General features: G+C 40.5%; 2 protein-coding genes across 2 annotated transcripts; one reads left to right on the forward strand and one right to left on the reverse strand.

Annotated features, from left to right (window-relative positions):
- Positions 1-68: 68 nt before the first annotated feature.
- Positions 69-2,611, forward strand: LOC141806076 (fibrinogen-like protein 1-like protein). Its single transcript, XM_074691304.1, has 2 exons — positions 69-350; positions 1,238-2,611. Exons 1-2 carry the CDS (start codon positions 206-208, stop codon positions 1,930-1,932), a joined length of 840 nt encoding a protein of 279 aa, XP_074547405.1. The 5' UTR covers positions 69-205; the 3' UTR covers positions 1,933-2,611.
- Positions 2,612-2,785: 174 nt separating this feature from the next.
- chrm5a (cholinergic receptor, muscarinic 5a) lies at positions 2,786-12,370 on the reverse strand. The gene is made up of 2 exons (XM_074691303.1): positions 11,907-12,370; positions 2,786-4,985 (listed from the first exon to the last, which is right to left on the reverse strand). The coding sequence occupies exon 2, from the start codon at positions 4,914-4,916 to the stop codon at positions 3,336-3,338; it is 1,581 nt and encodes a 526-aa protein (XP_074547404.1). The 5' UTR covers positions 4,917-4,985; positions 11,907-12,370; the 3' UTR covers positions 2,786-3,335.
- Between the last annotated feature and the right edge of the window lie 3,117 nt (positions 12,371-15,487).

Consider the following 15,487-nt stretch of genomic DNA (forward strand, 5'->3'; position numbering starts at 1 on the left):
GATTAATACAGCCGGGACGTGGGAAAACTATTGGACACGGTTGAATCTGTTAAAGGTAACCACAACTTCTTCTACATTTTACCTTCCTTATATTCATTTGTATATTTTTGTGGGTTTTCTGATTAAGTACTAAATTTACCCAGACACTGATAGAATCATGTCACTAACCAGACACTTCCAGTCTAAAAAAAGAGGAGAGTGAAGGATGAAGAGCTCAAGATGCTCTCTTGCAGCAGTGGCCCTGCTGCTGCTCAAAGTGGCTGCAGTTAACATGGAGCATCTCCAAGCTGAGAACCTGAACCTCATCCCCTCAGATCAGCATAACTTGGTCCTGAACCCTGGAATGAAAGGTAAAATAGATTTTGCTTTCAATTTCAATGTAGCTGAATGTTTCATAATTAAACCTTACATGTTATTGCAGCTGTTTGATTTGTGCAGAATCTTTCCAGTTTGGCTAAGCCTCAAACAGCTCTCAGGTGTTTGTAGATGCTAAATCAGTTGTTAGATATTATCATGGATTCCTGGATTCACAATTAGGGCGATACTTTGACTTTTTGATAACTAATGCTATTCTTTCATTTTTTTTTTAAAGGAAATATCTATTCATTTATTTGGGGGTCAGTGTTGACATAAGAAAAATTTTCCTTCACTCCTGTAGTGGAAATGCTCAACCAAGCCATATTAGCTCAGCTGTACTTGGCTTAGCACAAAGATACAAAGAGAAAAAACTAACTATCTTGACCTCTGCCAAAGGTATAAGAACCTGCACACAAACAATTTTACTCACATATTGCTGTATTGTAAACAATTTTGTTATCAAGCATAAACAAAGAAACAAAGTTTAAATTTAGGTAACAGTGTGCCAAGCAAGTCACAGTGGGTCACATACTGTGTGTTGAACTATTTATGGTTATTTGATTACTATTGAAAAAAAAAATGTTTGCACATCAGGGCAAAACTTATATGAGCTTTCCCATTGTAAGGTTTTATCTGTGGACTTATTTAAGCTATGTGTTCTAGTCTTTGTGCTTAGCTAGGCTAAGTGCCCACTTACTGCATAGTATAAATCCTTCTAACTGTTTTCACTTTACACATCATTACATTTAAATTTAGACGATGCCTATTTTAGTGTTGTATTGCTTAAATTTTGTCTTTGACTCAATAAATAACTGAATGTCAAGAAACCTGGTTTACTTCCAATACACTGTTATGATGATGTTGTTTATCTGCTCAACAGTGCTGCCCAGAGACTGCTACGAAATGCTCATGACTTCTTCAGGCAAGGCCAGAGATGGCGTGTACCTGATCAAACCAGGGGACTCTCCCATCGTGGCGTACTGCGCAATGCAGGAGGGGGGCTGGACTGTGGTGCAGCACATTACTGTTAACAGCAGCGTGAATTTCGATCGGACCTGGGATGAGTACAAAAATGGTTTCGGGGATGTGACTGGTGATCACTGGCTTGGCAATGAATATCTCCATCAGCTCACCCGCGGCCCTGGCCGCTATAAACTAGGAGTAAAACTAGTGGACCGAGATGCCATTACTAAGATGGGGGAGTACGACCCTGTCCTGGTGGAGGATGAATCATCGGCGTACAGGCTGAGGCTGGGGTTGTACCAGGGCACAGCTGTAGATGCTCTCACACTGGATACTGAAAATTACTTGCATGACAACCAGAAATTCACCACCAAAGACAGGGACAATGACAACTACTTCCAAAATTGTGCAAAGCTGGAGTTTCAGGGTGTTCCAGGAGGAGGTTGGTGGTATGATGCCTGTGCCGGCGCCAACCTCAATCGCAGGAATGTCATCTACTGGCAAAAGGACTGCAACAAGGAGCGTCTATGCAAATATGCATGGATTATGGTGAGACCCTCAGACACAGTAAAACTGGTTCAAAGTGGCGACTGCAAGAAGGATGAACTGTAAGGGAAGCATAATCAGGATTTATGGATGAGTGACACTGGGTGGAGGCTGTGTAGGATTAAAGTGTCTTCAATTTTCATTGCACATGGACATTCATTCACAATGTTTTATTCAGAAATGCATGGACATGATCACACAATATTAAAAAAAAAAAAAAAGAACAACCTTCAAAAATTAATCACAAGCTCTGAACACAGTATAAAAATGCTCAAGCTTTGTTTTCATCTCAACAGTATTTTCAGCAAAGCATTGTCTTAAATCCCCAAATTGCGAGTGCAGATTCTTTGTTCATCACAGTTACAAAAATGTGCTTCATGACATTTTAGCTTATGACACATGTAAAACATCTTATTTGTGTTTTGGTTCCCATTCAATGCTTACAGAACACTTCACTAACAACTTTTTTTTTTTTTGCCACAGTACACAAGTTGTCCAGAAATACAGCGAAAATATGATCATTTAGCCACAGAGATACTGTACTTGTGCACAGAAAAGAACATATCCTGAGGATAAAGAATAATATACAGATTACAATGTTTGTCTCTCTCCTGTTGTAAACAGTGATATTGTTTTGCATGTTGAAACTTTAAAATGACTTTTAAGTCTTTTATTTTGTACTGTAAAGGTTTTTAGAGTGGCCCCACAGGGTTATGTTTACTCATTAGTCTGTCTAAGATAATTTATGGGATTTCATCTGAATTGTAAAACAGACTGAATAATATACAGTGCAATAAGAAATAAGAAGAATGATAACGCTGCATCTATTTTCTCTCCTCTGACTAATGACTTTGGCACATGTGAAAAGGCTTTAATTTTCGTCAAGTTGCAATCTAGACCAAGCAAGCAGAATCAGACATCAGGACAACAATTATTAGCCCTTCAAAATAAAATAGCAATTCCAAAAAAGTGCATTCTCAAAACAAACACAATACCTGCAAAATAAATGTACCTGCACATTTTTGACACTTTGAATGTAAGAGCATCAACTTGAGAAATGTCTGTATTTGTTTATATATTTTTTAAATCAATTCACAGCATGAATTATTTGATTGGAGCAATTTTACATGACCTTTGGAAGTGTGCAACTTGAATAAATGGCAAAGTACAATACGAAACAATCTGTGTATTAGTTCATGGCATTTCTTGTTTTATGTGATTAATTTTGAGGACAATTTGGGAACTTTTTGACATTTGAGAGTTTATTTACAGTGTCACTGATTGCAGTGAAATACTATTTATTATGTACTTAATTTTCCAAAGTTGGAGCCGCATTTTGCACACATTACAGCACACCTACTGATTAAGAAGCAGCACTTAAAGCAGTGCCAGCCCCTTTATATGGTTTGTTTTACTCTCATATCTCCTAATTGTGAGAAACAGACAACACCCAGCCACTGAAAAGTGGTTCATGTCAGTTTTGTGCCGACCACAGGGTTTTGTCCATACCAGTACAGTTTCTCCTCGATCCTTTTCTTCTTCCACTGGCAGAGTAAGAGCATGCGGAATGTCTTTTGGAAAGTCTTGTTACAGAGAGCGTAGCACATGGGGTTGACGGTGCTGTTGACATAGCACAGCCAGTATCCCAGGTGCCATAGCGAAAGAGGGATGCAGTCTGAGCAGAATGTGGAAATAAGCACCATAATGTTATATGGTGTCCATGTCAGGATGAAGGCGAGTAAGATGGCGCTGAGAGTCTGAGCCGCCTTCCTCTCTTTGATCAGCACCATCCTCTTCCTCTTGGTGATCTGGTTCTTCAGAGAACCATCTATAGGCTTTGACGTTGAGGAGGTGGATGGAGCGCTCATGGACTCAGCTGAGGAGAAGGTCGATGAGGCCATTTTGGTGTCTCCATTCTTGCTGTGGTTTTCGGTGTGAGCGTCTTTGACCACAGGCTTGAACTTGTAGGAGACGCCTTTGCTGCTCTTCTGAGAGTTGCTTTTTGGCGGCGTCTGGAAGAAGCTGTCCTCTTCATAGCTGCTGAGCTGCTCACTCTCGCTGCCCACTCCACTCTTGATGGTCTCACAGGCTTGGTTCCTGAAGGAGGTCTGGAATCCAGCAGGAGATACGGGCCTTTCCTCATCCTCAGAGGAGGCGTAACTGTTAAAGGTGGTCAGCTGACCAGCTTTGGACCACTCATCGTTGGTGGTAACTGTTGATTTTGCCGCATTACTCCTACTGGAGGAAGACCAAGAGGCCTGAGTCCTGTCTTGTGAAGTTGATCTTAATTTACAGCTAAAACATGATCTGATTATCGTCTTTTGAGGCTGTGTAACCCCTTGGTCTGTTGTAAAATTGATCCCCTGCAGCTCCGCCAGATCTTTGGTCCTTTTTTCTGTCTCCTTGTAGATGCGACAGTAAAGGATTGTCATGACTGATACGGGGATATAAAAGGCAGCGATGGCTGTCCCAAAAGTTATCACAGGCTCAGAGAAAAACTGGATCTGACATTGCTTCTCAGGGACAGTCCTTTTCCCCACAAAGTACTGCCAGCAAAGAATAGGAGGGGCCCACAGAATAAGTGACACCAACCAGGCCAGTCCGATCATGATCCCGGCTCGTTTAGGCGTCCGTTTGGCCCTGTAGGTCAGAGGTCTGGTGATGGAGAAATATCTGTCAAAACTGATCACCAACAGGTTCATGACAGAGGCATTACTGGCTACATAGTCCAGAGCCAACCAGAGGTCACAGGCCAGGTTTCCCAAGGCCCAGTATCCCATCAGGATATACGAGGTGTACAGATTCATGGAGAAGACGCCGATGATGAGATCAGCAGCCGCCAGACTCAGCAAGTAATAATTATTAACCGTCTTTAGCTGGCTGTTCACCTTAAAAGAGAGCATCACCAAAACATTCCCCACTATGGTGATCAGGCTGACGATGGCTGACACAGTGGCGATGGTGATCACCTCCCAGAGACTGTGCGTGACCAGGTGGATATCCATGGTACTGGTGTTGACAGAAGAGTTCAACATGCTCTCTTCCTCCATGGCGTTTCCTGTTTAGTAGCATGCAGCCACAACAAAAGTGTCCAGATTTTCCATTTTAAGGACAAGCTCCTGCAGAGAAAAGAAAAAATAAATAATTTCAAAAGAGTTCCATTCACTGCCACTAGATGGCATCAAATCAGCATGTTGAGCAACAAATGTTCACACTTCACCGGAAAAAATTGCAAGTTTGAACATTATTTTTCTTTTTCTAACTAAATTATTTTGTCATTCATCTTAGATAAAGCATTTTTCTTTTATCTGTCCACAAGTCTTTATGAAGCTTTTAGTGAAAAGGTTGCTTTCATTTTCATACTAGATGATGTCACTTATCTATTGTCGTCACGCTGTTCACATAATCAAATTAAGCTCATGTGAGGTACCATATGGACAGTTCCAGGCAATCTCTGCAAACATCTGTGGCACATTTTAAAATTCAGGTCATGACATTATTTAATTTCCTGATCTAAATCTGTTCTGCTCCTTTAATAGCACATAAGTGTTCATAACCCAAAACGATGCCAGGTTTTCTGATTTTATGTGACTATTTGTGACAAAATCCAAACAAATGAATGATTAAGATGATTTGGTAACTTCTGGTTTATGAAGGATTTCTTCAGTGCTTAGTGTGAAAACAACTTGTTTGATCTGAGATTCTTTGTGATGTTTCTGGCTTGTTATTCGGAAATCTTTAGCTTAAATTTATGAATGTGTCCCTTATCTAACCAGAGGGAGGTGAAGCATTGGGCAAAGAGAAATTGATAATTTCATACAAAGAGGTTGCCGGTCTGTTGCAAGGTTAATTCAAACATAGAGGAGCTAATTCAGAGTCTCATCTGCTGACATCAATTTCCAATTCATATGACCTGCACGCATTAGATTCAGGGGAGGAGATTGATTGCCTGGTGGATGAGTATATATTCAAAGGAATATCAGAGAGAGGTCATTATGGCTTCTATATCATTATACACTGCTCTATCCCTGTAACTGAAATGCAATCCTCATCCTCAAGCACACAGGTCAATATACACAAATGTTTTTACTGGTTTTGATACACTACAGTGGTGGTAGAGAAAGGAATTTGTTCCATCTGGAAAATGTTACAACATACATTTTTCAAATAATGAGTGGAATACAACTTGTAGAAGCACAGAATCTAAATATCAGGTCTAAAAAATACTGTAATAAATTTTGTGTTTACATGATTATTAATGGAAACGTCATGCTCTTCCTTAGAAAGTTTGAGACTTCTTAGTGTGACCTTAAAATAATCTTTTCACAGCAAACTTACCAAGAAATCTTAACAACAGATTAAACAACCATAACTGCTTTTATTGTCCCTCTATGCTGCAGCTCTGCCTGATCCTAACCTTCATTTACTATTCAACATGCAGTATTTAGCGCTTCTGCTGGAATGACTCACTCCCTCACTCAGGTCACATGCACCGGCTTCAACTACAAATAACTACTGTACATACCCATAACCAGTAGAGGGCAGTACATACCCTCCACACAACCTGTTACCTACAGATTGGAGCAGTGGTGTACATGCACATTTTGCACATTTTGATCTCTAAATGCAGCAGTGTAAAGAAGTGACAAAGGGGCTGTCCATACCAACCTGGACCTGTATGTTTAAAACAAGCTGATGGAGATCATTAAACACAAGATGTTTCGTCTTTCATGTCCTACAAATCAACAACATTGTCACATGGTCTCTCTCTTGTCTCAAAGGTTTACAGTTAATGTATTGAAGCAGCATTATATTCCCTGATGTCCTTTATGAAAAGTTGGCTGAGTTATACTCCTTGGGGATAACACAAACTTTGTACTTACTGTATATGACTGTAAGACGTGTCTCTGAGATTATTGCACACTTTCTGTTGAGATAACAGAGCCACTCTTTTTTAGAAACAACGCTCTTCTCTCAGGATCAACCTCAGCCAACTTGGTGCCATGCCATTTGTATTTTCAGCAACACCACTTGCTTAGTTTATCATAAAGGGTATGTCTGTGCCAAGTCACAGCCCAGGATCTATGCGTGGTACTCAATCTTCCCAGCTCCAAATGTTTAAACTTTCCAGACTTTTAGAAATGACTCAAGCAGCACTGGCATGGATCCACAGTAGAGGAGACACTATTTGTTACTGTCTGTGTGGAGCATCAGTAAACTTTGAGGCTAATCATCTCCACAGAGAAAATCCCCCCTGTGAATGAAACAATTCAACCCTCAGGCTTGCAGCCACTGCTGGAAGATGGGTGTGCTTGCACTGGCACACTTTATGGGCAGGGGAACAGCATTTAGGTGGTTGGATGGGTGATCAAACGATGAACTTTGGGTTACAGAAATGTAACTCTGGCTCTACTATAGCTTTTATCCCACTCCATGTATTCCTCATAGAAATGTGCAGAAAATAAAGTTTGCTAAAAAAAAAAAAAAAAAAAAAAAGCTACACCTGCTTCATTTTCTTAATGCCCAGATTGCTGCATCTAATTATACATTCACCCGAAATGGCCTTATTTCATGTGATACACTGTACTCTGCCCTCATTTACATGAATTTCCAAGTGTCTGGAACAAAAACAAAAAACCCCCTCTAAACTTCACCCTCTTGCTATTGGAAAGCTCTCCCTTAGTTGTATGGATGAAACTACTGCCAATAATGAAACACTTTGGAAAGTCCTTAGTCCGTACTGGAGAAATGACTTCCTCTCTTATTGGCATTCGTCTGACAGTTCCAGGTTAGCAGGAGTGCCAGCAGCAGCCTGAGGCCCACACAAATAACATTCCAGCCACTGCGGGGGACCTCCTGCAGGACTTGGATTGCCTTATCTTGTTATATGGCGACATTTCATATCACATCACTCAAATCCCTACATCATTACACTGTTACGCTTAGGGGAGGTTATGAATCTGTCCAAAGAATTCCCTGTTTGTTTTTTTCTGGTAAGCAGAATTGGGCAATTTGTCTCTTTAATCTTATCGCTAACCTGAGCATAAACCCTCTCAATAAAGAAAAACCATTTAGGTCTTCCACCCAGAGGTGAAATGATTTAGCTCAAAGACTTTGTGTCATTTTGCTTGGGGTGTGGCTTTTGGGAAGGCACTGTCAGTTTCCAACCAAAATTTCAATTTTCCTCAACTATTAACTCCCTGACTTAGCATCCACTTATATACTTTTCAAGTATGTTGATTGATGGCTAAGCAACCTTTGAAACTATTGCCATGCACCAGCACGTTCCTTGAATTGCATCTACTGGTGATGGGTTGATGTTGGCTTATAAACATTGCAAGCTAAGCTTGTTAGCTTTCTTGTTTAATCAAATATTGTTGAATTTAATAAAACTAACTAACTTAAAAACACTGTTTTTTTGTTGACTTACTTTATAAAGCCTTGAGTTTGCCATTCCAGCTAATAGACACAATGAAAAACTGTCACCTGTTTTGAAGTGCTAAGATGCTAACAACAACATAAAATTATAGGTGTTGCAATGATAAAAAGTTTGAGGACAGAATTTTATGGACAATCTGTTGATAGACAGATATCCTATGGAAAAGAAACAAAAGAAAAAAGCAAGGCATGATGTATTGTCCAATATTTGCTTGAAATGTCACTTAAAGGTACAAACAACACAAACAGCCTAGAAATTAGGTTCAGAGGCTACATTAGCATTGTTGATATAATGAAATTATTTTTTAGCAGCACCACCTGTCTCTCAAGGTGGCTTTATTAATTTAAAAAAACAAACAAAAAAACCTGAAGGTCTAATTTGCTTAATCAGCTTACCTTTTATTTTTTCACCCCGTTTGATGTGATATAGCATTTGCTGCTACCTGCCTCCACAATATGTCTCCTACTTGCTTTAGCCCCCATGATTATTCTTCACCCTTTATTGTCTCAGTCTTGTCTTTATTGCATGAATTGCTTTGATGTGCTTTGTTTGTACCTGATCTAATTGCGTGTGATATGTTGTGTCTTTTCCTTTTGTTTTAGGCTTGCTGTAACCATGGTTGTAATGTATTTTATTGTATTTTAAAACTTAATGATAACATTTCAGGCTGACTATTTGACACCTGGTCAGGGACTAAAGCTGAAAATAAGCCACAAAGGCTAATCCTGCCTTTTTTACAGCATTGTAAATTAAAGGGGACTTTACAAAACAATAAACAAATGAAGTACTGAACTAAACTAACTGAAAATATTTCTCATGTTTAACAGACAGAAGTGCAGTGACAGATTTAAAAAAGTCTAAAATTTCATGGCTTTGAGCTTAATTGAGGGCATTCTCTAATTGATTGATGATTTGATTAGAAATGCTAACAGATTGAAGGCCAGTGTATTGGGAATTAACCAAATGCATCAGTCAGAATAGTGTTTCGTTGTTGTTTTTCTTCCCGGAACAACCAGTGGATGCCAAACTGTTGATGATCCTTGCCAACAATAACATTAACTTGTGATGACATTAAACAAGTTTGAGTAATGGACGTCTCCTGACTCACCAATGCATGTTGTGCTGCTGGGCACACACAATCACACACAGCATATGAACTCATTCTACCTCTTGACCTCAACTGGTGGAACAAGTCAAGCCAGCTAATAGCTTCTAAATCAAAGCAGGAAGTGTTCTAATGGTACACTCAGAACTTAGAGTGTGGGGTAAACACAGACTCTGCACCACTATAAATAGTGGATATGGTCCACTGTGGCCTCTGCTTTTGGACTTTATCCGGAAGAGGTTTGGTATCAAATGGGACACATGTTGGGGAAGAGCTAAGTGATGCTGTCTAGCCCCAAGAGATTGAATCAAAGACGCGTGTAGAATTCCTGGTCTGCCTCTTTTTATAGCCTACTAAACAGTGTGCGTAAATGACAACATTACTCCAAGAGGTTATTTATGTGAGAAAGAATGGTGCTATAACATCTCTTCCATCAAGGTAACAATAATACCTACTCACTGTCATAGACTGTAGCTCAACGTACAACCATCCAAAAGGTATCTAAGGTAACTACTCTCTAAATTATTTTGTTGGTTGTGGGATTGATTGAGTAATAAATAATGCCCTGGTTATCCATCCGTGTGTATGGGGCAGACATGTTCCAGGGTGTCTTCCTGTAGGTCCTCTGGCACCCGGCCACCAGAGCTCCTGTGCAGTAGCTCCATACACTGGCCCCAACCAGGCCTTCAAGTTATAGGTAACCTTTTTGTCCACTCTGCTTTGGTTGCAGCACATCTGCCCTGCACAGCAGAAAAGTGAAAGCAAATCGCGCATTTTGTGTGTGTGTGTGTGTGTGTGTGTGTGTGTGTGTGTGTGTGTGTGTGTGTGTGTGTGTGTGTGTGTGTGTGTGTGTGTGTGTGTGTGTGTGTGTGTGTGTGTGTGTGTGTGTGTGATGAGTATGTATGATGTGCAAATCAGCCCAGAGCTCTTTGGCACAATGGTTCAAGCGGCCTATCAGACCACTGACCCATGGTTCAGATTCCTGCATATGTGACGACCTAGAGGAGGACCTGAAATATGCTTGCATCTGTCTGTTTTAGGAGGAATAAAGGAGATTAAAATATTTGTGTGTGTGTGACCTTAATCTGAAACATGCAATCTAAAATACATTTTTATGTGTCTTACGCTCGCTCCTTTCGTCGGAATATAACCAAAACAATCAGAGAAGCATGCATCTTGTCCCTAACAAAGTGTTTTCTTCTGCCTGTGCTCCAACACATTTGTTTCTCTCCTGAAATCTGTTTTTCGATAGGATCAGACAAATTTGACCATTAGATGAGTATGATCCACTAATGCTTCAAGGAGTTCTTTTTATGTGCAAAATTTCATTAAAATCCCATCACTTGGATAATGACACTGCTTTAGACTCATCTGTGATCTTGAGTAAAGAGTTTCATGCTGCTTTTACTAAAGATTGCGCATAAGAAAATGAATAATTTTAATGTATCTGCATGTGGTGTCTGTCGCTGAAGCTGCTGTAGTATTTGTTAATTTGTGTAACACATGTCCCGCTGATTGCAGAAAAAAAGCAAGTGTTGCCAGCTATCTAACTCGAATAGACCCACAGAAATGTGAAAATATTAAAACTAGAAGTGATGCACAACAATCTGGTCACGATTTCTATTCCATGTAGCGAGAACTGTACTGCCTGGGTTTTTATGAGCAGCACCAGCACCTTTTCACAATTGCTGTAACACCTCACCAGATCCATGGGGACTGGGTGGACTCGTTAAAATCACGGTTCACTGCTTAATCCTTTCTTGTTTTGTCATTTCCACTTAATCAAAGAGGGGAGGGAAAAGGAGACTGGAAGCATGTGTGCAGCAGCTTTTAAAAAATTTATTGATTTTTTTTTTTTTTTGAAAGGGGGGGGGGGGGGGGGGGTGTCATAATTTCAGCTTCAAATAATTTGTGTCCTTTTGGGATACAGCTTTGATTTTCGGATGCTTTTTTCAAAGGGAAGTCTTGAAGAAGATTAAGGGGAGACAGGGAGTGAAAAACTAGGACTGAGCTGTGGAAAAGGGTTCAGAACAAATAGGCCAAAACCGCTCATCAAAAAACCTAAAGGATGGATGAGAGATGCATAAATGACACGATTTTTGGAAAGAAGGAATAGAGTTTGAAACCAATACTCCACTCATTGAAGAGGCAAATTAAAACACCTCTCTGTCAATATACTCAACAATATCTAAGCTCAAAAACATACTAGTTGCGTGACTCCACACTTAAATGTAATGTATGGCACTTTCTCTCTCACCAAGTCTTCAGAGGGAACACATGCACATGAATATCCTCCATTGCGTTCATTAAGGTAAAAGGCTACATTAAAAATACATGCAGAGACCTCTCAGACATGCACTTGTGAACACATGATGCTATTTCCCTTAAATCCAGGTCATGCCTATCTGCATCAATCAAAAACTGCTTGCTCAATCACTTTTGATTCTTTAAAGGCTGTAAGACAAGTCTCTGATATAACAGGGGATAAATACTCACAGTCGACTTTCACCGGATCTCTTATCCTTCTGTTAGAGTGCTTACTGTGTCTCCAGGTGGGAACAAAGTTCATTGTTAATCCCTTTGTTTTGCCTTCAGGTCAAGTGTGGCACTGAGGAACAGAATCGCAGCCCAGTCTGAAGGGGGATTGGGTGGATGAGAAATCCTGCTGACTTGACCCTCGCATGCCAGAGGGGAGCTTAGAAGCAGCGGAAAATCTGGATGGAGAAAAGAAGAAGAAGAAGAAGAAGGCGGTGGCTTTGGTCATCCCCAAAGGCAGCATCACAGTCTCCTCATCATCCAACACAGCCTTGGTGTGTTCAGATGACAAAAGTATCCTCAAGTTGTAAGAGCATCCTCCTTCACTTATTAATAAAACAGTAAAATGAGAAGCAAAAGGCATAAGAGAAGAGAGAACTTTTCCCCTCAGTTCAAGCTGGAGCCCAATGAACTGTGCTGTCGCTCAGTTAAGTTAAAACAGAGTGAGTCTGAGTGAAGTCATTGCCACACTGCTGCTGCTGCTGCTGCTGCTGCTGCTGCTGCTGCTGCATCGGCACTGGCTGGCCGACACAGATGTAGCTGACGCGAGCTTGCTGGGAGGAGAAATTCCCATAGGGCTGAATGGTTCATCATGTTTCGGGACAGTGAGCATGCAGCTCAGACCTCAGAGTGTGGGAGGGAGGAAGGAGAAGTAAGGAGATGGGAGGAGGTGGCAAGGGTGGCTTCAAGGGATTCATTTTTGGGGGGTGTGGAAATGGGGGGTGGGGAGTGTAAACCCTGCTTTTCATGTGTTAGATAAACTATTAATTGCCTTCTTTTGTGTCTATTTTACCCAAAGACTCATTGACTGGGGTTATCAGCCCTCCAGGCTCTCTCTGTGTTTGATCTGCATTGAAGCTAAAGCTGTGTGGTTATCACAAAACTCATCTGAAAACATAAAACACCATCCCTGCCTTTATGCTCACATGGCAGAGAGCTGACATGGCTGGGACAGATAAGCAGACTTCTAAAAGTGACAGATGTTTTTCATTCAGACCTTTGTGTCTGCGTAAGTGTGTATGCGTATGTGTGTATGTGTGTGTGCGTGTGTAAGTGTGTGTAGAAGTGTGTCATTGTGCTGATTGGGGAATTATTCTCTGGGCATTAGGCAACCGTCCTGGATGGGTGTAAAGACCTTATATGTTTTAATCCAGATGATGAGCTGCTGATCTGTTCCATGAGATCTCATCAAATCACTAAAGAGATGCTCTGGTAAATCCAGCAGCTGCCTGTATATGTTGCTCTAATCTGCAGAATATACTGCAGGTATTTTCTCTTAGTTAACTTATTCACAAGGTTACAGGGTAATTCTCTGTTTATCCAGCAATCATTTATTGAATATCAAATTACCCCCACTCTCTAGGCTCTGATTGTATGGTCAGCCTTTAGTATTGTATATTCCAACAAAACAGTTTCCGACCCAACTGGCAGGACCCAGTGCTATATATATATATATATATATATATATATATATATATATATATATATGTGTGTGTGTGTGTGTGTGTGTGTGTGTGTGTGTGTGTGTGTGTGTGTGTGTGCGTGTGTAAATGCTTGTGTCCAAATGCAGTAAGAAGTTAACAAGCTGGTCAAGAATGAATGTAGACATTGTTTTATTTTTTAAGGAAAATGTGGTAATTTTTTTATTTTTTTACAACAATCACACCTGCATTGATGGAGTCATGACCTGGAGAACTACTGTATATCTTATTTATTTTTCTTTACTATTCATGTTTTTTGTGAGTGCAAAAGTTTTGAAATCATCAACCTAAAGCCAGTTCAAGGATTTCCAACACTTACACAGGAGCTAAGCTGTGACAAAGGATCCACATAAGTATAATTTTGCTCTAAAGGTTGGGTATGTATTGAGGACAAGGGAATTTGCTTGACAATGACCTGGGATACAGCAAGGAAGCTACAATGAAATGAAAGACAAAAAAATACACACCATAATGATAATCTGGATTTGGATTGGGGATAAGGTCCTGATGTTGAGAGGACCTAAGTGTTGACCTACACAGAATGGAGAGCTGCACTCTGCCCTGTGCAGCAGATGAAGCTTGTTAGTGTCACTCCCTCCTATACCTCCTCCTGACATTCCTCATAATGCAGCTCCCACACCGAAATGATTCTGCTACCAGGTCAGACCTGTATGTCAATTATTTGATTGATGTGTTTCATGAAAATCCTGCCACGTTCTACGCAGTACTGTATATCCCCTCACAGGCTGACAGTCTAATCTAATGCTGATTTCCAGGCAGCAGGCCAGAGGACGGACACCTGGCTCATCATTACCACTGATTCGCTGACCAACACAAAGTTGAGGGTGCTGTCATATTTTTCACACAGTACATCCATACGGCAACACACGCAGAGAGAAGCACAGACATTCGCACCAACGTGCTCTGCCTTACAAGCATCTTCATATTGATTGTATTTGCACAACATGTCTTATTGATTAAAATACTAAAGTCTATTACAAAAAGTGACAAGCTTATGCATTATTAAGTTTGTAATTAAAAGTGCAGGTGAAAGCTCTTAATAGAACCGACAGGGCCTTTGACCCCGAGGAATGAAAAATAATGGTAAACCAATACACCTCAAGGAACGCAGTGAACCTTGTCCTCTTTTCAGATATCTTTGATTTTAGATCTTCCTCCTCAGGACAGAAAAACACACTCATGGTGCATCTAATAATAGCAAATGGGAGCAGATGTCAGGGAAAAACGTAAGCACCCTCGTCTCTACTCATCTGCATCCTAAAGGCGTGACAGTTTTTCCACAGGTCACTGTCTGATCAGTGCATGCCAAAGAGAGAGACAAGATGGGGGAGGACATCAACACAGCTAGATATGGATTGCATCTGTCCTCAGTCACCAGGGGCTCGGTTATCTTCTGACCCAATTGTGCACCAATATACCGAGGGAAAAAATGGCTTCTACATGGTGCAGTTCTACAGTCTTTTTTCTTCCTCTCTTTATCTCTCGATGCTCATTTAATAGTGTTTTTTTTTATAATTCTTCCTTGTAAATGACCTTGATTAAGGCAACTGTTTTGTGATTTGATAGCAGCCAATTTGGAGATAAGTCCTGATTACATTTAATGATATATATCCAGCAATATAACCCTGCTGACACGATCAATGGTTCACTTTAGAGCCCCTTTAATCTAGTTGATCCCTGGCGTGCGCGTCTCTCCATGCTGGCTAAAAGAATTGACTCCTTTGATGTCCTTTGATGTGCAACAAATGTTTGTCTGCTGTTGTGTCGGCCCTGTTCTCTTTTTTTCTTTTTTATCTCTCTCCCTCTGGCCCCGAGCAACAACTCCTGTTTGACATAATGATTTGCCAATACCTTGAACTGTTGCGCTGGATTTACAAGTCTCCCCTGCTGTGGGGCTTGCTTTTATAGCTGTGTGGAGAAGCTTGGTTTGTTTGGTGCTCTTAGATGCTGAGATGTACTGTGTTTTTTATGTATCAAGCAATTTGATGTGAAAAATCTTGTGATGAATCTTTTGATGAATGTTTGGTTTTAATGAAAAGT

Source organism: Halichoeres trimaculatus, unplaced genomic scaffold, assembly GCF_033239565.1.
Source record: "Halichoeres trimaculatus isolate MK-OKI-2021-1 unplaced genomic scaffold, fHalTri1.1 fHalTri1_scaffold_17, whole genome shotgun sequence".
Classification (NCBI taxonomy): Eukaryota; Metazoa; Chordata; class Actinopteri; order Labriformes; family Labridae; genus Halichoeres; species Halichoeres trimaculatus.